General features: G+C 38.4%; 1 protein-coding gene across 17 annotated transcripts in view; it reads left to right on the forward strand.

The window, feature by feature from the left end:
• The window catches only part of kcnt1b (potassium sodium-activated channel subfamily T member 1b), a 105193-nt gene that overhangs the window by 67732 nt on the left and 11056 nt on the right, over window positions 1–26405 (forward strand). For 11 of the 17 annotated variants that reach the window (XM_048189314.1, XM_048189311.1, XM_048189315.1 and 8 more), the window contains 17 exons: window positions 5546–5726; window positions 5815–5979; window positions 6072–6208; window positions 12215–12278; window positions 13980–14088; window positions 14812–14938; window positions 15307–15456; window positions 17327–17562; window positions 17977–17997; window positions 19624–19837; window positions 21453–21558; window positions 22197–22369; window positions 22874–22945; window positions 23037–23171; window positions 23309–23420; window positions 24113–24214; window positions 25230–25313. In XM_048189314.1, the coding sequence (XP_048045271.1) occupies window positions 5546–5726; window positions 5815–5979; window positions 6072–6208; window positions 12215–12278; window positions 13980–14088; window positions 14812–14938; window positions 15307–15456; window positions 17327–17562; window positions 17977–17997; window positions 19624–19837; window positions 21453–21558; window positions 22197–22369; window positions 22874–22945; window positions 23037–23171; window positions 23309–23420; window positions 24113–24214; window positions 25230–25313 (2188 nt within the window). The remainder of the gene's footprint in view (window positions 1–5545; window positions 5727–5814; window positions 5980–6071; window positions 6209–12214; window positions 12279–13979; window positions 14089–14811; window positions 14939–15306; window positions 15457–17326; window positions 17563–17976; window positions 17998–19623; window positions 19838–21452; window positions 21559–22196; window positions 22370–22873; window positions 22946–23036; window positions 23172–23308; window positions 23421–24112; window positions 24215–25229; window positions 25314–26405) is intronic. The other 6 variants (XM_048189317.1, XM_048189324.1, XM_048189328.1 and 3 more) reach the window with 3 other exon arrangements.

The raw sequence follows: 26405 nt of genomic DNA on the forward strand, positions 1-26405 counted from the left end.
CAGGATCTCTCGAGGGCAGCCCCCTCCGGGGGGATTCGGATATCGGGTCCCTCCCGGTGCCCTCAGGGGACCGTCCTGTCAACCCTGCCACCCAGCGTGCGTCAGGGCACAGCGGTCTCTGCCGATCCTCCGAGGAGGGTCGGCCAGCACGTGATTCGCCTGTCTGCCGGTGCGCCGCGTCAGATGGACGAGCCAAGTGCTCAAAAAACACCAGAGACCAGTCTCGAGAGACTGGTTCCCTTAGTAGAATATTTGGAAGAGTGGAAAAATCTCCCGAATGTTTCGAAGTGGGTGCTGCTCATGGTAGAACAGGGCTACAGAATTCAGTTCGGTTCACGACCGCCCAAGTTTCAATGGGGTGCTTCCTACGGTGGTAACCCCAGAGCAGTCTCTGGTAATGGAGCAAGAAGTAACGACGCTTTTGCAAAAAGGGGCTATAGAAAGGGTTTCCCCTCCCAGCAAAATGTCGGGCTTTTACAGCCGCTACTTCATTGTTCCGAAGAAGGATGGAGGGTTGCGTCCGATCATAGATTTACGTGTGTTAAATCGATCAGTAAGGAAGTTGAAGTTCAAAATGCTTACACTCAGACAGATCATCCCTCAGATCAGGTCCGAGGACTGGTTTGTAGCGATAGATCTGAAAGACGCATACTTTCATGTATCCATCCATCCTTCACACAGGAAGTTCCTCAGGTTTGCTTTCGGGGGCGAAGCTTACCAATACAGGGTTCTTCCGTTCGGCCTATCCCTCTCACCCCGCACGTTCACGAAGTGCGTGGATGCAGCGCTGGCTCCGCTGAGACTCCAGGGCATCCGCGTGCTGAACTATATCGACGATTGGTTGATACTAGCTCAAACAGAACAATTGGCAGTTCAACATCGAGATGTTGTTCTGTCGCACATGAAAAGGCTTGGGCTGAGGCTCAACGCCAAAAAGAGTGTGCTGGTCCCGAGTCAGGTTGCAAACTACTTAGGTGTAATCTGGGATTCCACCACGAATGCAGGCGCAGTTGTCCCCTGCTCGTGTGAGTTCCATTCTCGGGGCCGTGAAAGGGGTGAAATTAGGCCAGTCACTCACTGTAAAACAGTTTCAGAGACTGTTGGGTCTGATGGCAGCTGCGTCCAACGTCATTACTTTTGGCCTCCTGCACATGAGACCCTTACAGTGGTGGCTCAGGACCAAGGGGTTTTCCCCGAGGGGAAATCCTTTTCGCATGATCAAAGTCACGCGGCGATGCCTTCGTGCTCTGGTCATGTGGAAGAAGCCTTGGTTTCTAACCCAGGGACCCGTGCTGGGGACTTCTGGTCGTCGTGTAATGCTTACGACAGATGCTTCCCTCACGGGCTGGGGGGCGATCATGAGTGGTCGCTCGGCGCAGGGTCTTTGGGAGGACCATCAGCTCTCCTGGCACATAAATCGGCTGGAGATGATGGCGGTGTTTCTTGCACTGAAACACTTCCTCCCAGACCTGAGAGATCACCATGTGTTGGTCCGTACGGACAACACTGCGGTGGTCTCGTACATCAACCATCAGGGGGGCTTGCGGTCTCGCCTATTATCAAAATTGGCCAGTCGCATCCTCCTCTGGTCCCAGGGAAAGCTCCTCTCGCTGAGAGCAGCTTATATCCCCGGGCGGTTGAATGTGGGAGCGGACGCCCTGTCGAGGCAGGGCGCGAGACCGGGGGAATGGAAACTCCACACCGAGGTGGTGGAGTTGATATGGAAAACTTTCGGTCGAGCTCAAGTCGATCTATTTGCCACAGAGGAGTCAGCTCAGTGCCCTCTGTGGTATTCACTTCAGCACCCAGCACCTCTAGGGCTGGATGCCATGCTACAGACGTGGCCGAGGCTGCGTCTGTATGCGTTCCCCCCAGTCTCAATGCTCCCGGGAGTTCTGGAGAAGGTTCGCCAGGAGAAGGTCGACCTAATATTGGTGGCCCCTTACTGGCCGACCAGAGTATGGTTTTCGGACATAATGTCTCTACTTCACGGCTCTCCCTTAGAGCTTCCTCTCAGGCAGGATCTCCTGTCTCAAGCGGGCGGCACGATTCTCCATCCCCGCCCAGAAATGTGGAAACTGTGGGCCTGGCCCCTGAGGGGGCAAGGCTCATAGGAACTGGTCTCTCAACCGAGGTTGTGGAGACCATCCTTCACTCCAGAGCTCCCTCCACGAGGAAGTTGTACTTATATAAATGGAAACTGTTCTCTATGTGGTGTGAACAGCATAATTTGGACCCGGTCCATTCTTCTGTCTCTGACGTGCTTCAGTTCCTTCAGGAAAAGTTCTCGGAAGGTTTAACCCCTTCCACGCTGAAAGTATATGTGGCCGCTATTTCGGCTCATCATATCCCTGTAGGGGGCTCCTCGCTGGGTCGAGACCCCCTAGTAGTACGCTTCCTCCGTGGTGCACTCAGGTTGAGACCTGTGGTGCGCACGAAGACCCCGACCTGGGACCTCGCTATTGTGCTCCAAGGGCTGGCTGAGGCTCCCTTCGAGCCGATAGAGGAGGTGTCAGATAAGTTCTTGACACTCAAAACCATCTTTCTTCTGGCTGTCTCTTCCCTGAAGAGAATCGGTGATTTACAAGCGCTGTCAGTCGCTCCATCTTGCCTTGAGTTTGCGCCAGGTATGGTGAAAGCCTTTTTGCATACCAGGCCTGGCTATGTTCCAAAGGTTCCAACGAGGGTCCCAGGTCCCATCGTACTGGAGGCTTTCTGCCCGCCTCCTTTTGCGAGTTTGGATCAGGAAAGGAAGAATCTGCTTTGCCCTGTAAAAGCATTAGATGCTTATGTCCACAGAGCTGCCCTGTGGAGGAAAACAGAACAATCGTTTGTATGTTACGGGTCCCCTAAGAGGGGGGGCCCAGCATCTAAACAGCGGATGAGCAAGTGGGTGGTCGAGGCCATCTCACTTGCGTATGAGACGGTGGGGTGCCCGTGTCCTCTGATGGTGCGTGCTCACTCCACGAGAGGTATGGCCGCGTCCAGAGCTCTCCTATCTGGTGTCTCTATGGACGACATTTGTGGTGCGGCTGGATGGTCATCCCAGCACACTTTTATCAGATTTTACAATCTTCACCTTAACATCACTCCGGGGGCCAGGGTGCTACAAGATAGCAGCCAGGCACTTGGAGACACGGCGTAGTTGGGATTGCGTTCCCATCACGTCATCCGACGTAGCGTCGATAGTTCCCACGAAAGGGAACGTCTCGGGTTACGAGTGTAACCCCTGTTCCCTGAGTAAGGGAACGAGACGCTACGTCGCGTGGCCGTATCTCCTGCATACCTGGTGCGCTTGCTTCAGACATTTTACAGAAGCTGGCGTGCTTTGTGTTCAGGTGTGCTTTATAGCTTCCTGATCCGTGACGTCACCCGCCTCTGACGTCACGTCTTTTCATTGGTTGGATACAGAGGTGCTTCACGAACACAAAAGACAGAAGGTTCCCATCACGTCATCCGACGTAGCGTCTCGTTCCCTTACTCAGGGAACAGGGGTTACACTCGTAACCCGAGACGTTTTTTTGCAAAATGGTCAAATATATACAATTTATACATGCGTACATATATATAAAAACAGAATCCAAAAAATCACGAAAACAATGTATCACAGTTTCTACAAAAATACTAAGCAGAGGCACTGTTTTAAACATTAATAATATTAGAATGATTTCTGAAGGATCATGTGACACTGATGACTGGAGTAATGGCTACTGAAAATTTGGTTTTGCCATCATAATAATAAATTACATTTTAAAATAAATGAACAGTAATAAAACAGTTATTTTATTGTAAATAACATTTTGCAATATATGTTTTTAAAGCTGCAGTCCGTAACTTTTTTTGGTTAAAAATGATCCTAAATCAATTTTTGAGCAAGTACATAATCAGCCAGTGTTCAAAACTATCTCCTTACCTTAGCTTGATTCACAACGGTAAGCTTGTAATAATGTTTTATAATAAGAGCAGTACTGGTGGGTTTTCGTGGGAAATTCAAGCATGCAGCCGTTCGTCTTTGCGTCATTACGTCACGTCTGTAAAAAGAAAGGAAGGAGTCCGAGTAGCTATATCTTGTGAGGATGCTGCTTGTAGCGGATCATTTATAGCCTTTTCTCACAGCAACTGAAATAATTAAACTTATTTTTTTGATGGTGGATTGTAATCCAGAAAGGTCCAAATGACAATCATCAGTGACGATTGTAGATTCACCCATAGTCAAAAGCAAAACACTTCGGACTGCGGTGGGAGTGGCTACAGAAATTGAAATCTACAGGTAACGCTAACACACACTAAATACACAGTCATAGTAATGCTGATGTTGTTAACATTAACAATTTGAGGATAAAGTATAACAGTGATAATAATTTGCATGGTTTCCGAGCTAAGCGATTGTTAGATTTAATCACAATTGGCAGCACGATTTATTGTAGGCCTAATGCTTTTTACCTCAGTTGGTCAGAACAAAAGTGGCAGACATGTTACTTGATCAGATGAAATTTTCTGGTGAAAATTGTTATTTTGGTCATACTTCCAAGACTTAGAATCTGTGTTTCCGAAGCACAGTATCCACACCGATGTGGTGACTGACAGCAAATATTAGATTCATCCGCACTGAGGAGCCGTTCCGATACACAACGCACGTAACTATAATAATTCCGCATATAACTGCAATTGCAGGTTTCAAACAGAGATGGCGACAAAGAGGCAAATCTTACGGACTGCACCTTTAAGTATATAAGTCTGTCTTGAACAGTATATTTTTTATGTTAAAAAACCCTTATTGTAAATAAAATTTTACAATATATTATGTTTTTAAGTGTATAAGTCTATCTTGAACAGCATACTTTTTATGTTAAAAACACTTTCTCTATAAAGAATGTAATTGGTATTTTGGAACCCAACTGTTGCACTCTGTAAGCATTAATGAATCAAAGGAAATGATTGAAAGTCAAATTTGTTGCTTTTCAACAAAATGTCTGTTACAGTTGATAAATTAACCTCATATTTTTATCCCCATTAGCCCATTTTATTTGTATTCTGAATTAGCATATAATTGCATATATCTTTACCAATATAAAGGGACATGTCAGAATAAAGTGTTTACCTAAGGACTACAACTACATCAGAATGTGAGTTCAGACAGCTGTTATAGTCCTAATGAATTTATATTTTTAATTAAATGAATGTTATAAAGCACACAGTGGTTTTAAAATTCCCTTTTGAGGTATGACTCTGTGTTATTTATTTTGTAGAAAAAATTGAGAAAGTCTCTTGAAATAATGCTAACCACAGACCTTATTTTACTCAAATAGAAAACCGCTATTTTAAAAACCCATTCGAAATTCCTGAGGGAGCCCATGGTGAAATGGCCTTCTGGGCAAGCCTACAAATTGACATCATGACTGAGCAGCTCAACTGAATCCTATTCATGGAAAGAGCCTTGAAATGTCTTTCTAATAAAACTTTAAAAATCTCCTGATGCTAAAATTATTTGATGTAATCTATATTTTTGAAATCGTTTCCTGAAATGTTTTGTAATGCTCTTTAGGGCTTGTGGGATTCAGCACCTGGAGCGGGCAGGAAAGAGTCTCACCCTCTTTGACTCTTTATATTTCTGCATCGTCACCTTCTCGACTGTTGGTTATGGAGACGTCACACCCAAAATCTGGCCCTCTCAGCTACTGGTGGTCATCATGATCTGTGTGGCTCTGGTGGTGCTGCCATTACAGGTGTCACGAACAGCACAATCAAAAAATAAGTACTGGTAATAATTTACTGCGTTTACACAGTACTTTCTGTCTCTCATTTCAACACCAGTTTGAGGAGTTGGCGTATCTTTGGATGGAGAGGCAGAAGTCAGGTGGAAACTACAGCAGACATCGTGCTCAGACAGAGAAACATGTGGTTCTATGTGTCACTTCACTCAAAATAGACTTGCTAATGGATTTCCTCAATGAGTTCTATGCCCACCCGAGACTACAGGTACATGCATAAACCTGTATATGTGAGTGCTTATTATTGATCTGTGTATTGCTAATATGCTAATCTATTTTAGTAATTTCTCAAATGTCTAGGATTATTATGTGGTGATACTCTGTCCCACGGAGATGGACATCCAGGTGCGGCGTATACTGCAGATCCCGCTGTGGTCTCAACGGGTCATCTACCTCCAAGGCTCTGCACTGAAGGACCAAGACCTGATGAGGGCCAAGTAGGTTGTTTATTTGATCTCACTTTAGTTTAGAGTCCAATTCTCACTATTAACTATGACTTTTGCCTCAATAAACTCCTAATTACTGATTATTAACTCTTTCTCCTCCAGCGTTTTTGAAAAAAGTTGCCAGTTCTAGCATTTTTTATTGTTTTCACAAAACTTTCATGGCCCCCAGAATATTTTGTTTTATGGATATCTGAGCATGCAATATGTCGAAAGAAAGAACAGACCCTTTTTTTTTTAAAACAAAGAAACAAAAAAAAAGTTTTATTCTAGCTTAATGCATTCTTTTCTTTAATCAACATTTAAAGTGTGGGTAAGTTAAAGTGTGGGTAAGTTTCATAAAAAAAGCAACATTTTGAGCCAAAAGCTGAGAAAAATTGGGTTTTTGTCAAAGACTATGTCTGGATCAGATTCAAAACGATGATCAAAACATAGATGGAGTAGATTGAATTCAGTTAGCACCCCCAATGCTTGCACAGTCCTATAGCTCATCCTGGGTCGAGATTTCATTCGCTAATGTTAGGCAGTTTTGATTTATATGCTATTTAATGTTGATGATCGCATTATTTTACATACGCATCTGCTTACATATGCTATCGATTGTTTCTGCTTCTTCTTGGCCTGTGTTTTGATCAGGAGATTCAGTACTTTTTCAGAAGATGTGTAATAGCACCCCCTACCATATAACAGTGAAAACATGGAAAGACGGAAAATTCCGTCAATGGCAGGGAAAGAGTTAATAGTTTGTAAGGTAGTTGTTTAGGTATTGGGTAGGATTAAGGGATGTAGAATATGGTCATGCAGAATAAGGCATTAATATGTGCTTTATAAGTACTAATAAACAGCCAATATCCTAGTAATATGCATGCTAATAAGCAATTACTTAAAGGGATAGTTCACCCAAAAATGAAAATTTGATGTTTATCTGCTTACCCCCAGGGCATCCAAGATGTACAGTAGGTGACTTTGTTTCTTCAGTAGAACACAAATGATGATTTTTAACTGTTGCGGTCTGTCAGTCGTATAATGCGTGTCAATGGGAACTCCATCTATAAGAGTAAATAAAACTTGCAAAGACAAATCCAAATTAAATTACATTGATGTCCTAAGACACGAAACAATCGGTTTGTGCAAGAAAACGAACAGTATTTATATAATTTTTTACCTCTAATACACCACTATGTCCAACTGCCCTCAACATCTGGTTAGTGAGGTCTGATCACACTCTGATAAAGGAAGTGATGTCTCGCACTCATTGAAGTATAAGCGCGAGCGATCAGTTCCGATCAGACCTCACTAACCGAATGCTGAACGCAGTTGGACATAGTGGTGTTTTAAAGGTAAAAAAATTATAAAAATACTGTTCGTTTTCTCGCACAAACCGATTATTTCGTGTCTTAGGACAATCAATGTGCTGTCATGAGCCGCAGGATTTAATTTGGATTTGTCTATGCACATTTTATTTACTTTTATAGACGGAGTTCCCATTGACACGCATTATACGACTGACAGACCGCAACAGTTGGAGTTTAAAATCATCATTTGTGTTTTACTGAAGAAACAAAGTCACCTACATCTTGGATGCGCAGATAAACATCAAATTTTCATTTTTGGGTGAACTATCCCTTTGATAGTGAGAATTGGACCCTAAAATAAAGTGTTATTGCTTATTTTTGCCTAAAAAGTCCATTGGTTATATGTGGATGCATTTTGCTCTTGATCAAACTAAGATCATACAAGAGCTACGAAAATTTTTATTTTGGATAGGCCTTTACAGAAGTGTCATGCCAATTTTCATGCCCATGCAGATTTTTAAGATTTTCAGATTTTCAGCTTCGTAATTAAAAATAATATTTGATAATGAAGTTGAACAATTATTGTCGGTTAAAAAAAGCTGTTTGAATATCTATTTCAGTCATGGAACTCTAGATGGTGCTGGCAAACTGTAAGCAATCGCATCTTTACCTCATGGCACAAGCCGATTGGCCTCTGCTTATTCTGCAGCCAGTGAGATTGCTTGCTCAACATTTAAATAGTCTGGTTCAGTGTTCGCTGTATACTAGTCCTGCAGCACGCTATCAGAGTTCCTCTGAAACCCTCCACCTCCCCCAGCTCCACCTGTCTAGATCTGCTATGGGATTTATCTATGTCTATTTATGCAGCAGCAGCATAACTTACATGCTCACAGCAGCGTTTCTGTGTATCTATTGGCAGCGGGTGTGTCTCATAAGTCCTGAAAAGTGAAGCTGCGGGCTCTTTGATCGCCCCCTGGAGGCTGGATGCAGAACAGGTCATAAACCCCGCCCTCTCAATGCAGTCGAATGAGACTTCAGTGAAAACTTAAAAATAAATTCTGCTTCAAATAAAACTTTCTGAAAGATGGTTTTGGTCATTTAAGGTAATTGTTATCACGCTGATATATATTCAATTGTTCGTTTTTGTGATGATTTAGATTTTAGCTAGCAATTTGATGCTATAAAAACGGGGCGTGGCGTCATGATTCGAAGTTGATTGACAGCTTCTCTGAGGACTGTTGGAGCTTCGAGGGGAGATTGAAGATAAGATGTATTAACTAACTGTTAATTTTCGATTTCTTTGTTATTTAACACCAACAAAATGAGTTGTTCAGCAGTAAACTGTACTAACCGACCTACAGGATCTGACGGATCACTGAACTTTTTTTCTGTAACATTAAATGTGGGCGTTATAAGCTAATTAATAAATGTTATTAGTTAAGATAACACACCTAATGTTAACCATGTCGGGAAAAAGCAGGTGATCGTTATCTGGCAGTTACTTATTATTTTTATGGGTATAAAATAATAATTAGCAGGACAAAACTAATGATAGCTTACTCTAATTACAGCAATCGATCTCCTGTAACGTTAGTTGAACTTGATTTAAAATGGCAGGACCGTTTCTGACGATTTAGAGTTGTTTCTAGTGGCATATTATATTGAGTTTATCTGCTGAATTTGCTGTTTCAAAAATATTATTGCTCTAGAAACAGAATAGCCTATTATTTTATAGGTAGAATTTTAAATTGTGTATAATTTTTATAGTCTATTTAAAAAACATGAATGATGATGCAGTCGTCTTGGCGGAAGTTTGATATCGCGATTCCGCCTCCAGGCTCCACTGACGATTCTTTCTGCGCATACCCAGGCTCCAAACTTTTTTTTTTTTGACGTATTGCGTAACGTGTCAGTGCCCATTCATCAGCCCATTTTGGCTTCAGTTCAATACAATGGAAGGAAGCGGCGTCGCGTCAGCCATCTTTTTTTACAGTCTATGATTGGCAGTGGCAAGTCTATACTTGCTCTGCAGCAGCAACAATGTGCGTAGAAGATCTAGTCCACCAAGACCAAATTAACATTCCCACATTCATTAACATGCCAAAACTACTCAATAGAGTTGTCATGATTGAAATTTAGTCAGTCTAATCCCATCACACTTTCCATATGTCATTTAATTTAAACAGATTATATATCTACTCTTGTGTTCCACAAAACTTGTGGCATTTTGTCTCATCCGGAACAAAATGTCAGAAATGTTCTTTTTCACACTAAACAAAAAGTAAGGCACTAAGTGAGCCAGGGCCGCTACCGATTTGAGGTTCTGACTCTGCGTTTCAGTCTAAGAGAGAGCCATTAAATTGATGGAGAGATCAGTCTAATATTTCTGCAAATTTATCTGTAGCCGCCAGTGATTTCATCCTTTCAAGTCCTTTTTAAATACATTAATACTATGACTAGATTACCGAGAACATTTGAGAATTGACCTTGGAATGAGATTAATAGTGTCAGAGACCTTAATTTGTCATGTAGCCTGTCAGCGAGAGCTCTTGTGCATTCATCAGTATTTTAAGAGTTACATTCACCAAAGATATTTAAGGACAGAAGAAGATATGGTGTGTAGTCCTTTAATTGACAGTTTTATATTAAACAAGACAACTCGCAGTCCCACTGCCTATCAAATTTAAACATCAATAGTACAACTTGCAAGTACGGTACTTAAAACAGCAATTGTGGTGGACGATTTATATCTCACTATAAAGTGCACAGCAATGCTTCACCGGTAAGGTTTGGCCTAATGGCAGGTTAAACAGTTTAGCTAATTAAATTAGCATAATCTTCTCTTGTGTTTCTGGCTTTTCAGAGTCTAAGAGTGAAAGAGCTGTTAGTAAACTTGAGTTATAAGTACGATGTCATATTTTAACAGTGATATACAGTACATCAATGTGGCATTTCTATAATTTAAACTAGCAAAGGCTTACTGATTAACTGTTTCCAAATGGAAGCTTTGGACAGGCTCCCAAAAAACTAAATTAGTCTTGTGGAAAATTGAAGAGCAAACCTGCAAGCTTCACCATCAGAGCCAAACCTGACACCAGTCTCAAGCCCATCTGTTCCTTATTAAGGCAGCCTTGAAATTTAAGGATAATATATGTGCTTTTTCTTGCAATGTAACTGCATTTAAAATCCTACTATATTCCTTCATTATAAATGCAGCAAATCTGTCTCAATATGCACACTTTATATTCCAGTGCATGAATTTCTCATAAAACTCAGTCGGTTTTCTGGCCAAGTTTCTTGGCCAGTTGTATAATCTCTGTGTTGTAATTGGAAGGTAGAAATTTAAAGGACTTCATGAGGAAATTGCATTTGTTGTTAAAAGTCTCTATGTGAAAAAAAAATGCTTTCTTACTTTTAATATGTGTTTGTTGCTGCTGCATATTAATGGATGAATAATGCATGTTGTGAGTGCTTTCCTTTCTTTTGCCAGTAAGTTATTCCTCACAGTATGTCTTTAGGCTTTAAATGTTTTGGGTTTTAAACAAGCTCTATTGAAAGCATCTGTGACATGTTGACATGCTAATGCCGATTTGTTTTCTTGCAGTAACTGACTCAATGGAAGTCTATGCGATCAAGCATCTTTGAGGGTTTAAAAACAGAAATGTGCACTGCAGCTCATATTTTTAAAGCACTTCTGTTTATGTCATGAAACTTGCCGTTTCAGCACAGGTCAGTTGTCACCAAGGAGTTGTGGGTTTGCTGGTTAGAACTTCCAAAGAACAGTTTTCTGCTTTGATGGCCATTCAGAATTATATATACTATAATATATATAGAACTGATTATATATTTACACATGGTGTACTGTACATCACTATTATCATTGTAGTATTGTAGATTTTGCCTGGTTATTGTTTGTAGGTATCAAAGATCAAAGATTCTCACAAATGCATGCTGCAATTCAAGCAGAAAAATGCAAAAATACATATTTTAGTAATCTCACAATACTGTACATTCCCCAAATACACAAAGGTTATTTTGTAACTGTAATTTAATGCACCAGTAAATGTAATGCTTTTACATTTGCACTCTATGTGAATGTGTGCTTTTGCATTTTTAATAACTTTTGAGTCTGTTACTCCACAATGTGGATTTACAAATATAAGTGGTCTGATCTACACAGTCTCACAGTAAGGATAGATAGTGTTTGTGATGCTGGATTTAGCAGTGTCTTGAGATGCAGTGTGTATTTTAAGACATTTGTCCCACTGCAATGGCATACACCACAGACTTCCATTGTTTGAGCATTACACACAATTTTTTGCTTGTTTTTACAAACTAAGGGAAGAGTCAAAATTATTTACTGTGGTAATTGACAGCATGTCACAGATTCTGCTTAATTGGAACCTTAAACATGTCCAGAAAACAGTAAGAGTGGGAAAACCAGAGAATATTACTTTGTCAATGAGAAGAAACAACTTAACACTAGAGTGATCTGCTGGACGTGAGGCTAGTATACCGTGAAATTGACCCTCCGTACTGACTCTGAGAAAGATTGCAATAATTACCTATTACCTATGTGCAGTCCTTCTGAAGGAATTCACTTCATAGGTAATATAGATAGAAGGTAGCATAGTGATTTTCAGTAGCATAGTGAAGTGTCCTTTCTGAGTGACACTGATGTGTAATGATGTTCTGTGTCCTGCAGGATGGACGATGCAGAGGCGTGCTTCATCCTCAGCAGCAGAAATGAAGTGGACCGCACCGCAGCTGTAAATACAGCCTTGTTATACAGTTCCTTGCCAAAAGTAAAAGTTATTAGTGCTGCAACAAGAAGTCAATAAAGAAATACTTTTTCCCAACCACAAGAAAAGAAACCCAATTGTTTTGATCAAAACAATATTCACTTTATAAAGGTGCCCTAGAGTTAAAAATTTTATTTTCCTCGGCATAGTTAAATAACAAGAGTTCAGTACATGGCAATGACATACCGTGAGTCTCAAACTCCATTGTTTCCTCCTTCTTATATAAATCTCATTTGTTTAAAAGACCTCCGAAGAACAGGCAAGTCTCAACATAACTCTGACTGTTACGTAACAGTCGGGGTGTACGCCCCCAATATTTGCATATGCCAGCTCATGTTCAAGGCATTACACAAGGGCAGCCAGTATTAACGTCTGGATCTGTGCACAGCTGAATCATCAGACTAGGTAAGCAAGCAAGGACAATAGCGAAAAATGGCAGATGGAGCAATAATAACTGATCCATGATATCATGATATTTTTAGTGATATTTGTAAATTGTCTTTCTAAATGTTTCATTAGCATGTTACTAATGTACTGTTAAATGTGGTTAAAGTTACCATCGTTTCTTACTGTATTCACGGAGACAAGAGCGTCATTATTTTCATTTTTTAACACTTGCAGTCTGTATAATTCATAAACACAACTTCATTCTTTATAAATCTCTCCAACAGTGTAGCATTAGCCGTTAGCCACAGAGCATAGCCTCAAACTCATTCAGAATCAAATGTAAACATCCAAATAAACACTGTACTTACGCGATTAGACATGCTGCATGACGAACACTTTGTAAAGATCCATTTTGAGGGTTATATTAGCTGTGTGAACTTTGTTTATGCTGTTCAAGGCAAGCGCGAGCTCCGTGGGCAAGGAGTGTGAGCATTTAAAGGGGCCGCAGCATGAATCGGTGCATAGTTAATGATGCCCCAAAATAGGCAGTTAAAAAAGTGAATTAAAAAAAAATCTATGGGGTATTTTGTGCTGAAACTTCACAGACACATTCAGGGGACAACTTAGACTTATATTACATCTTGTAAAAAAATGTTCGATGGCACCTTTAAATTAACCATAATATAAACTTGAAATCTTAAATGGAATGCAAGTAGTCTTAAAGCTAAAGAGAAATTTGAAGCCTATATGTTAATGTTCTTCATACTTTATTAAAATGATACTATTTTTTTTTTCATCTTTCAAATCTTTCAAAATCTATCATATTGTAGGCTTACCCATTATAAATTGTTTATGCACACAAAAATTGCATACATCATTTAAGCTATAAACTTCACATATTTGTGTAATCAATTAATTAAAGAGACTTACATGTTAAGCCGCCATTTTGCGCTGTCATGCTTCTACAGTAGCCCTAAACAGACAAACTGCTCTACAGAGTGTGTTTGCTTGGCTGGCTACTCTCTGCTGTCTCAGACGACATCTTTGTCCTGTGTTGGCCACCGTAGCTTCTCTATATTGCAATTCGCAACCTCACCGATAGATGCCGCTAAAATGTACACACTGCACCTTTAAGGACACTTAAAAGACACTTGTGTTTCTCTTCACAAATATATGAACATATCAACTAATTTTCCTGAACTTAATCTACTATTAATGGCAAAATGAAATAATGTAAGTTTTCATATCATGACGCTGCAAGAATTCTGTCTGTTCTTATAGGATCATCAAACCATTCTGCGAGCTTGGGCTGTGAAGGACTTTGCTCCAAACTGTCCTCTATATGTCCAGATTCTCAAACCGGAGAACAAATTCCATGTCAAATTTGCAGGTGAGTCTTTTGCCTTCCTGAAGTCAATTCATTTCATGTGCAGTTAGTAAACATTAATCTATTCTTGTTGATTTTTCAGAAATATTCAGACATTTTGACCAAAATGTCCTTTAAATTTATTTTCTTTTTATATAGTCCTTTTTACTTTTTTACTTAAAAAGCAAGTAGCATTTAAATGTATTTTTATTTCTAAACATAAAATGTCACTAAATGTCAATAAAAGTGTAAAATGTGAAAACTGTCCTGACGATTAGACAATCTGTAACTTCTAAAAATTAAAGCAAGATTTATGTGTGCTTGTTGCACTGAATTATATTCTAGATCTACATGTTGAGATGGGAGTCATCCAGTGCAATAGAGCACTAGTATTGAATTGCTGTTCTGATGATGTTGATGCCATGTTGATTAGTGATATGTGGTGGTGACGTTGGATTATTGTTTAGCTTTAGAAGTTCTGAGATTAGGACAGTGCACAAATGTGGTGGAACTGAGGAGTTTTTAATTTCATAATGTCTCCAATAGAAGTGTTTATAGAGTTCAGCAGGGAGCCCATCTGTGCTTGGTGCTTTGTTATTTGAGAGTTGATTTCTTGAAATTCCTTCATTTTTAAGAGAACATTCAAGCTGATCATTCTGTAAAATTGAAAGTGAGACTGAATTTATATTATATTATATTATATTATATTATATTATATTATATTATTCTCACATAGATTATGTGTAGGTATGTTTTGTTTTCCAGATCATGTGGTGTGTGAAGAGGAGTTCAAGTATGCCATGCTGGCCCTCAACTGTGTGTGTCCAGCCACCTCTACACTGGTCACACTGCTGGTACACACGTCTCGTGGACAGTGAGTACTGATGTCTTTCTTCTTTCATTTGACACTGATGTAACGAGAAGTGTTTCCTGAAATGCTGTTTAGTTTATTGAAGGATTTAATAATGAATAATGGCTCCTCACATAACCTTTCCAATTCTGTGATCCCTAACAAATAATACTGTCACAAATAATTAGTCAGAGCAGATTTGCTAGGAGAGCCAATCAATGCCATTAAACTTTCTGTAAACATTTGTCTGAGGGAGACTGATCATTCTGAACTTGCTGAGGTAACCATTTCATAAAGAAAAATCTCAAATAATCCCCAAATAACAGTAATATCACATTTGTTTGGAGTGTTATCTTTGTGCTTGCATTTTAACTGTTTGCTTGGGGTTTCAGGGAGGGACAGACATCTCCAGAACAGTGGCAGAGGACGTATGGCCGTTGCTCGGGGAATGAAGTTTACCACATCCGTTTGATGGACAGCAAGTTCTTTGGCGAATATGACGGGAAGAGTTTTACTTACGCCTCCTTCCATGCGCATAAAAAGTGAGTGATTGTGGAACATTTAACATTTATTTATCTGCACGATTCACTATTCGGATGTGTGTGAAATGATTCTTTTATAAACCCTCCCCAAAATATTACATTTTTTGTTCCTCTTGATAAATGTGTTAAAAAAAACTCATCTATTGACTAAGCATGCTTGTATTCTGCACATATTTCTGTTCCACTTTTGCCACTTCACACACCACTGTTTGCATTTTACACCTTTTTGAATTTTATTCATGATATTTTTTAACCACATTCCCTACTTACACCATCATCCAAAAGTTTGGGGTCAGTAAAATGTTTAAATATTTTTGAAGCAGTCTAATATGCAGGGCTGCATTTATTTGATAAAAAAATATACTGTAAAACCTTAAAACTTAATTTACTGTATTTATCCAATTGATATGTCCGATGTATTTGAATTGACAAAATTAAATAAAGTCGTCTCAACTTTTGGAAGTAAAACTCAAAAAAGACCATGCAAAAAAAAAAAAAAAACATTTTATACGGTGTACAGTAATAACAGTAATTCTGTGAAATATTATTACAATTTAAAATAACTGTTTTCTATTTCAATATCTTTTAAAATGTAATTTATTCCTGTGATGTCAAAGCTGAATTTTCAGCATCATTACTCCAGTCTTCAGTGTCACATGATCCTTCAGAAATCATCTAATATGCTGATTTGATGCTCAAAAAACATTTTTTATTATTTTATTATTATTAGTAGTAGCAGTAGTAGTAGTAGTAGTAGTATAGTAGTAGTAGTAGTATAATATATATATATATATATATATATATATATATTTTTTTTTTTTTTTATAGAATATATATATATATTTGTCGAATAGAAAGTTTAAATGAACAGCATATATTTTGAAATGGAAATATTTTGTAGCAATATAAAAGTCTTTACTCAATTTGACCCTTCGCAAAGACCCGCCCCCCTTAGTTACTGTTGCTTTGTCGACAAGCCATGGTGCTGTCATGCCACACGCAGTGAAAAATACACTGCAGAGCAAAGAGGACATTGACAACACATCAACAGACAAGACAGAGCAGGTTACTTATGATATTAAACAAAGTCCCAGCTTTCAAACTGTGTAATTTTTTAAGAAATTTGAACAATAAAAAAACGTTTTGTGGCTCTTTTTATTGTGTCCTGACAGATTGCTGTAGTGCCTCATGAACCGATCATCCTTTCCTACTAGTTCATTAAAGCATCAAATAAACATGAATGAACATGAGAAGGAATGTTGTTTAAAACGCGGAAAGACGTAAATACACACCATTTTTCAAGTTCAAGTCCACCGAGGTTAATCTTCCAACTCCTGACTGCTTTGTTGGACAAAATGGCAGATTCGGCATTACGACTGGTTAGATTGCTTGTCAATCAAACTCCCGGCGAAGAGTCAAATTAACGCATCCTTGCCGAAAAAAAGTATTAATTTCTCTAAATGATAATCTTATAGACACATGATATTTGCAGTCTTACATCATATATATAGTAGTGTGCTCAGTCTTATATGGCTCATACTGTACCTGCCTAATCTCATTTGCACTATAATGGTCAATTTCACTTTACTTTCGTGTATACAGTACTGCATTTTCCATTTGTATCGTAATGCTTTTATTCACATGATATATTACTATATGCACTTCTTTTTAGATGTTTTTTAGATGATAGTGTGTTTTATTGGCTCTGGCTTACTTGTACTCTGCAAAATGACAATAAAGTTGAATGTAATATAATGAAAATCCCCAAAGCAGGAACTGGATGTAGATCATCTGAAATAAAAGTGAGTTACAACTATGCTTTTTCCTTTTAAACTCCATGCTAAACACTCCACAATCGTCTTTCCCTTAGGTACGGTGTCTGCCTAATTGGCACGAAAAGAGAAGACAATAAGAGCATACTGCTGAACCCCGGTCCTCGCCACATCATGTCTGCCACAGACACCTGCTACTACATTAACATCACTAAGGAGGAGAACTCTGCCTTCATCTTCAAACAGGAGGAAAAGCACAGCAAAGGGCTGTCGGCCACCGGCGTGTATGACGCTCCCTCTCGTCTCCCAGTGCAAAGCATCATTGCAAGCATGGGTGAGGGAACCTACCTGAAAGTCATGTAATTAACAGAAGTCTTCAAACTTTTAATCATCAGACTAAGGGTTGAATTAAAAAAACAAGTTTTTTTAAAGCTTCAGTATGTAGCCACTAGTGCCACTAGCAGCACCAAGCAGAATTGCAAAATAATTACTGATTTAAACATTAATGGTGTTGTTTTTGTTACATAACAGCTAAACATATGAAGCACAAGTTTTAATTTGTTTACATCAGTGCAGCCGCAGGGTTGGTTTAATGCAATTTCCATATGGTTGCCATATGCCACTTAGTGGTGTGAAAGTAACACTCAGAAGCAGCAGTAGCAGGATGAATCTATCAAAATATAGAAGAATTTTCAAGTCATGCTCATGATAAAATATACTTTCTTTTATTGTTTTTCCTTTGTTGAAGTTGATCAGTCTACTTCATATGGTAAGTCTGAGCATGTGGTTTCCTTAGCACAGTTAAATCATAAGACATCATTAGTGAATGTCTGTGTAAATGTTAACATTTACAGAAACCTTTCTCTCCCGTTCATTTCCATTAGGTATTCACAGGTCAAGTCTTTTGTCCTGCAGGGTGTTTTACCTAGAAAATGAAGATTTTTTTTTCTTTTTTCCCCCCAATTTGGCTTGGTAACTGCACTTGCATGTGTAAAATATCCCTGGCCTACGCTCTAACATAATCAATTATAATCAATTAGTCCATTAACCTTTCTTCACAGACCCCCCTCCCCCCAAAAAAGGGATAGTTCACTCAAAAATGAAAATTACCCCATGATTTACTCACCCTCAAGCCATCCTGGGTGTATATGACTTTCTTCTTTCAGGCGAATACAATCGGAGTTATATTAAATAATATCCTGGATCTTCCAAGCTTTATAATGGCAGTCACAGTCAGTGATTAGAGGATGAGATTTTGAACTCCAAAAAAGTGCATCCATTGCTCATAAAACATACTCCACATGGCTCCGGAGGGTTAACAAAGGCCTTCTGAAGCAAATCGAAAAACTAAAATAAACTAAAAAAGTAAAATAATGAGTTTCCAGCACAACAGCCATACACATTCGACTTGCGTCTAAAAAGCATTAACTTACGTAGGACACAATAACATTACGTAATACTCATTATAATGTAGGACATAGCGTAGCATTGTGTACTACGTTGCGGAAGTTAACGCTTTTTAGAGCTAAGTTGAATGCATATGGCTATCATGCCGGAAACTTGTTATTTTACTTTATAAAGTTTTAAATAAAGATATTTGTCTTACACAAACGCATCAGTTCCCTTTATTAACCCCCTGGAGCTGTGTGGATTACTTTTATGATGGATGGATGTACATTTTTGGGCTTCAAAATCTCATCCTCTAATCACTCCTATTATAAATCTCTGAAGAGCCAAGATATTTTTAAATATAACTTTGATTGTGTTTGGCTGAAAGAACAAAGTCATATACACCAAGGATGGCTTAAGGGTGAGTAAATTATGGGGTAATTTTCATTTTTGGGTGAACTAGCCCTTTACAGCAGAACAATCTTCTGCATAACAGCAGAATTTCCCTTCAGAACATTTTCTTCCCTTAAGCATTTTTAAATTAAACCTCACGGTGCTTAAAGATTTTTGGTTGCAATTTAAAGCACTGATTTGAAATGTGCAAATCAGTGTTTATTCATAAAAAGCAATAAATCAGGGTTGAGGTCAACTTCAGTGCGTTTATGAAATGCTATATTTAAACATTCATACTATCTACTCTATATGTAGGAATTTTCCTAGTAATTTACACTTTTTTTTTTTTCAGTTTTTATTCATGCGTTGGTGGAAATGAACTGGAATTTACCTCAATTCTGAGTCATGTCGGCAAAAATGTTATTCATAATGCAATATTTTTTTTGCCCGTTTTCATTGCATTTAAATTTGCACAAAAGCAGCTGACATATCAGATCAGACAACAAATTTTAGACCGGTGAACACATCTATATGAATTTACTCATCCTGAACCTTCCCAAAAACCGAAAAAGGAAAACCTCCAATCTCATGGCTCATTTGTATTGTATTGCAGGAACTGTGGCAATTGACCTGCAGAATCCAGATCCTCCGGCTGACAGCAGTAAACTGGCTCTGCCCACGGAGAACGGAGCTGGGAGTCGTAGACCCAGCATTGCCCCTGTGCTGGAGATCGCCGATTCTTCTGCCATCCTGCCTTGTGATCTTCTCAGTGACCCCTCAGAAGATGAGACCAACCAATCAGATGAGGAAGGAGCACTGGCCTTAGAGTAAATAATGTTGTCAAAAGCACAAAATGAATGAGGTTTCTCAGGGATTTTTTGAACAGACAGCAAATGTAAAAAAAATGAGACTACAATCATTCGGCTTGTTGTGTGAAGCTGTGCTTTTACTTTAGTAAAAAAAAAAAAGGTTAATAAAATCGCCAGTGGATGATAAAATGACCAATAAAATCCTATGCATTTACACGTTCAAAAGTTTGAGGTCATTAAGATTTTAAAATGTTTTTAAAATAAGTTTCTTATGCTCAGTAAGGCTGCATTTATTTGATCAAAAAATACAGTAAAACAGTAATATTGTGAAATATCATTAGAATTTAAAATAACTGTTTTCTATTTTAATATATTTTAAAATGTAATTTATTCCTGCGATGGTAAAGCTACATTTTCAGCTTCATTACGCCAGATTTCAGTGTCACATGATCCTTCAGAAATCATTCTAATATGCTGATTTGGTGCTCAGGAAACATTTCTTATTATTATTAATGTTGATAAACTGTTGTGCTGCTTAATATTTTAGTGGAAACCATGAAAAAAATTCTGGATTCTTTGATGAATATAAAGTTAAAAAGAAGTAAAAGTAGAAATCTTTTGTAATATTAGAAATCTTTGATCAATTTAATGCATCCTTGCTGAATAAAACTATTCATTTATTTAAAAAAAGAAAATTGTACTGATCCCAATTACTTCTAGTTATTTCCTTACTGTGCACTCTCTCTATTGCGATTGTTGAATTACATTTAATTGCTTTCAGGAAGATCAGATGAACCTTAAATATATTAGGAGTTATCAGCCTTTCAGCGGTCACGCTGCAGAATGATTTCAGCGTTTTTCTTATGTCAGTCAGAGCCGGAAGAGACATGTGCACTCTCTCTCTCTCTCTCTCTTTCTCTCTCTCTCTCTCTCACACACACACACACACACACACACACACACACACACACACACACACACACACACACACACACACACACACACACACACACACACACAGACACACAATGTTGGGTTTCTATGTTTTATTGGGACTTTGCATAGACATAATGATTTTTATACTGTACAAACTATATATTTTATCCCCTAACCCTTAACCTATCCCTAAACACAGCCCTCAAAGAAAACTTTCTGCATTTCTCATTTTCAAAAACATAATTCTGTATGATTTATTAGCCTTTTTTTATCATGGGGACCAAAAAATGTCCCCACAAGGTCAAAGATTTGTGGTATTACCATACATTTGTCCCCACAACATAGGGTTTACCACGACCACACACACACCACTGATAAAGACTTTAAAAATAAGTCTCTTACAGAACAGCATTGAGACTCTGTTCTGCTCCTGTGTCTCCTAATACTTCCTCTGGTGAACAGAATGAGTTCGTGAAAATCCCTGTTGTACGGAGCTGCTGAATGTTTAGTGCACTTACAGCGCCCTCTACTGATCATTTATATGCAATGCTTTCAAAAAAAATAAAGCTTTTCTAGTTTGATTGATGTCAGTCGAGTCAGGGGTTCATGTATGTATATTCTGTGCATTTTAATTAAAATAATTTATTGTAATTCACTCTCAGACTTTTGACATTTTATATCCTTCTACTTTTTCAAGGTGTATTAAAGGCTACCCTCCAAACTCCCCTTACATTGGAAGCTCTCCAACTCTTTGCCACCTTCTGCAACAAAAGGCGCCATTTTGTTGTTTACGACTTGACAAGGTGAGTGTATAACTCTTAATTCACCCTGAAATACTGATATTCTTATTCAGTTTAATTCATTGTTATGGGATAGTTTAATGAAAGAGGAATTGTCCAAAAAGTATTTACCAACAGCTTCTTGTGTGTGTAGTTGTGCTAATGCATTTATATGGGGGGATTTAACAGTCTAAATTAAATAACTAAAACTAAAGCTCTTTTCATTTTACATAAATACATTTCACATACTATTTATTTATGTTTACTCATCATTTTCATCATGATTATATTTATTGATTGCAACATTTCATGAAGTATTCACTTTCATATTATATTTATTTGCTTTATGTTGTATGCTACATTTTATTTAAGGTGTTTCAGTTCATATTTCATTTCATTTGAAGGCATATTTCAGGTATTTCACTTTGTCATTATATAAAAAATAAATGTTTTTCATGACTTGTTTATTTATTAATGCTTTCTTTTTATTGTACTTTTATCTATGTATAGCAACAACGATATTCTATGTTTAAATATTAATGTAAACCCATCAATTTCATAATGTATTCTTTTAATTTAGTCTGTTAAATCCCTCCATACATTTAAATCAGATATCATTATTTATTCCAGTCCATCATGAGTTTTACTTGTGTTTGATTCAGGGTTGTCGACACAATAGTTTTGAAGATGCCAAGGCGTATGGTTTCAAAAACAAGTTGATTATCGTTTCTGCTGAGACAGCGGGAAACGGCTTGTACAACTTCATAGTGCCGCTGCGTGCCTATTACCGACCCAGGAAGGAGCTGAATCCCATTGTGCTGCTGTTGGATAATGAGTGAGCTGCCTCATCAGCATGCTACTGTTCATAGTGATGACTTTAGACTTTGCTTAACCTGACTTTTCCACTTAAAAATACTTACAGGCATATCTGCATAAAAACAAATTTCTTTATCGACTTTTCATACTCTATTGTGCATTAGATGGAAATGTTTGCAGTTTGCAGTTTTCTGCACATCTTAATGTATTATCGTGCTCTCTAATGCTATACACTTTCAGAAGTGTTATGTTCATTACGCTACGCATATTCTTCCTTTCAGTAAATGCAAAATTATGTACACAATTGTCATCACATTGTAGATTCTTCCTCAGAGTTTCCATAGCAACTCTGAGATGTGTCAAAAACCTTTTTCCAATTACCTGCTTATGCATTTTGCACAAACTTTTACCCTGAGAATACATTTTTATAAGGTTGTTTGCCAGTTCCAAGCCTTTAAGAACTTTAAAACTGCAGCTGTGAATGGATTAGCATTGTCAAACTGCTCTCCCCCTCCATTTCCAGGCCTGATAATCATTTTCTTGAGGCCATCTGCTGTTTCCCAATGGTGTACTACATGGCTGGTACCATAGACAAGTAGGTCTTTAAACATTTCAGTAAATGTACACATCCTTAAATTTGCTTTAGTCCAGACTGAATGGTGGGTTTGTGCTGGTTTCTGTCATAGTTTGGATAACCTGCTGCAGTGTGGCATCATCTACGCTGATAACCTGGTGGTGGTGGATAAAGAGAGCACTATGAGTGCAGAAGAAGATTACATGGCAGACGCTAAAACCATAGTCAACGTGCAGACCATGTTCAGGTAAATTGGTTGTATTTGTCTTTTTTCAGCATCAGTTGGAAACATGATGGCATTGGGTACTAATTACTTTCTTGGCTGAGTTTTCCTGCAAAACTTCACTTTAGTCTTTGTTCTCCTGTTATTGTGTCCTCTACTAGGTTGTTTCCTAGTCTCAGCATAATCACTGAGCTAACCCATCCTTCTAATATGAGATTCATGCAGTTTCGTGCCAAAGACTGCTACTCCCTGGCTCTCTCCAAACTCGAAAAGGTCTCATATCTTAACAGAAACACTATTTGACTTACATTGGGTTCCAAACGTCTGAGATGTGCTTTTGCTTTTCTTTTTTTAATTATTGCAAATTATAATGCCATTAAAAACTTTAGTGAAAAGTTGAATTGAAAAATTCAAGCTGATTTAATTCAAGCTTCATGAACTCCATGAGTTTGTGTAAAACCTCATATCATGGGGTTCATTTGATCTAGAAATAGTGCGAAAATAATAAACTAAATTATTGTTTTGCTAATTTCTTTGTTTATTTTTCAAAATCCTAAAACCTTTCTTTTTATTTTCAGTTTTAAATTACATTTTGAGTCCCAGATTGTCAATGTGATCTCAGACTTTTGGGTTAATAATTTTTCTTCCTTGCCAGTAGGCAATTTAATTGTACACTAACCAGGCCTAACATTAAGATTAATACCATTTCAAATTTTTCTATGATACAAAATAACTTTGCTTGAGTGCTACAAATTTATTATGACATGGTCCATTAGGAATCTTTCGAGTGATTCCTAAGTATGAATTATGATTTTTTTGTGGTGATTGCATGCTTCAAAAGAATGAAAATACTGAAACTAAGATAATACTGCATCACAACTTGCCAGATGGTCTCAAAATCTCAGATCATCAGCAGTGGAAAGTTCCATCAATCTTTTGTTGTGATCTTTTTCCCTTTTCTCCAGATAGAGAGAGATAAGGGCTCCAATCTGGCATTCATGTTCCGCCTCCCATTCGCTGCAGGCAGAGTGTTCAGTATTAGTATGCTGGATACTCTCCTTTACCAGGTGAGTAATAGATCAGATGCAAATTCTGCTAATTCTGTACAAAAATGTGAAAAAGTTGTGTTCCTTCTTATGGCATTCTAATACATTACCATTCACAAGTGTGGGGTCATTATGAAGAAAATTTACTACATGACTGTATACCATTAATGATTATTTTAATAGTTTTGTAATCTAAGTATCATGTGGTACTATATGCATGTTTTGACCATAGAGGGACAGAAAACAATTATGTACGAAACATATTTTGATAAGCAGTAAGTAATAAGCTTCGAAATCGCCCACTATACCATTTAAAGGAGTGAATGAAAACGAGTGAGTGAAATTGGACACTGAGTGTGCCGGAAGGGCTGCCGCTTTTGCATAGTTTGTGCTTTCTGTTTAATAATCATTTGAAACTTAGCAAACTGGCAGCTCACAGCACTTTGGAAAATGGATGGATAGATGATTCAGCTGCAGGCGCCATCTTCTGGCCAGACATGGGAATTCATTCATTCAGCACAATCCTCACAGTGCATTATGGGTGTTCTCTAGCCATTGAGCTTACATCAGTTGTACACTCAATATTGTGTACATTATGGGATTGAATGAGTGCACTCGATAACATCCACTATGGTTTCGGACACCACTACAAATGGCTGTCCCCTAAATAGTGTCCTATTTAAGGATATAAGGGGCAATTTCGGACACAGCCATGTTCTCCTGGACAACACTGTATAACTGACTGCTCATCAAAAGTAATAAAATGTAATACATTTTAATATATAATAATATAAAAATAGTGCATTTTATTTTTGTATCTCTACACACTTGATACTCAAGAAAGCTGATACCTTTCTGTGAGGTAGTTACAAGCAGAGAACCTTGAGTGGCATTTGCATTAGGTTGTGATCCGGTTTTGCTCCCCTCAGGCACTGAGTCTCTGTAGAGCCTTTATTGATTGTGTGAGGTCTTGAGATCATATGTGTGCTTTCTGTGGATTGTTTTTGTGTTTATATAGTTTGTGTTTATCCTCTAGTCTTTTGTGAAGGACTATATGATTCTCATTGCAAGACTCCTGCTGGGTCTAGACACCACCCCGGGCTCTGGCTACCTCTGTGCTGTAAGTGTAACCGCAAACAAAAACGCACCCACACACCCTCAGTAGCCAGTTTGTCTGGCATCATTCATCATTTTTGATATATCATGCAACTCATTGTTTGAGTTAAAATGCTTAAAGCTAGTTATTTGAACTTGCCCACCCACAAATCTGTTGGTGCTGACGGCAGTGTTGAATTGAGACAGATGGTGTAAAAATAACAGCTCATGTTTTAAAGACAGATGTGATATGATAGGTGGATCTCATAAAAACTCCCTCGAAATGTTATATTTCAGCCCAAAATCAGCTTTGTTTGTGTTCTTTATAGGGATATATACAGTGGGTACAGAAAGTATTCAGACCCCCTTAAATTTTTCACTCTTTGTTATATTGCAGCCATTTGCTAAAATCATTTAAGTTCATTTTTTTCCTCATTAATGTACACACAACACCCCATATTGACAGAAAAACACAGAATTGTTGACATTTTTGCAGATTTATTAAAAAAGAAAAACTGAAATATCACATGGTTCTAAGTATTCAGACCCTTTGCTGTGACACTCATATATTTAACTCAGGTGCTGTCCATTTCTTCTGATCATCCTTGAGATGGTTCTACACCTTCATTTGAGTCCAGCTGTGTTTGATTGTACTGATTCAGACTTGATTAGGAAAGCTACACACCTGTCTATATAAGACCTTACAGCTCACAGTGCATGTCAGAGCAAATGAGAATCATGAGGTCAAAGGAACTGCCTGAAGAGCTCAGAGACAGAATTGTGGCAAGGCACAGATCTGGCCAAGGTTACAAAAAAATTTCTGCTGCACTTAAGGTTCCTAAGAGCACAGTGGCCTCCATAATCCTTAAATGGAAGATGTTTGGGAAAACCAGAACCCTTCCTAGAGCTGGCCATCCGGCCAAACTGAGCTATCGGGGGAGAAGAGCCTTGGTGAGAGAGGTAAAGAAGAACCCAAAGATCACTGTGTCTGAGCTCCAGAGATGCAGTCGGGAGATGGGAGAAAGTTGTAGAAAGTCAACCATCACTGCAGCCCTCCACCAGTCTGGGCTTTATGGCAGAGTGGCCCGACGGAAGCCTCTCCTCAGTGCAAGACACA

The sequence above is a fragment of the Megalobrama amblycephala genome, linkage group LG4 (assembly GCF_018812025.1).
Source record: "Megalobrama amblycephala isolate DHTTF-2021 linkage group LG4, ASM1881202v1, whole genome shotgun sequence".
Lineage (NCBI taxonomy): Eukaryota > Metazoa > Chordata > Actinopteri > Cypriniformes > Xenocyprididae > Megalobrama > Megalobrama amblycephala.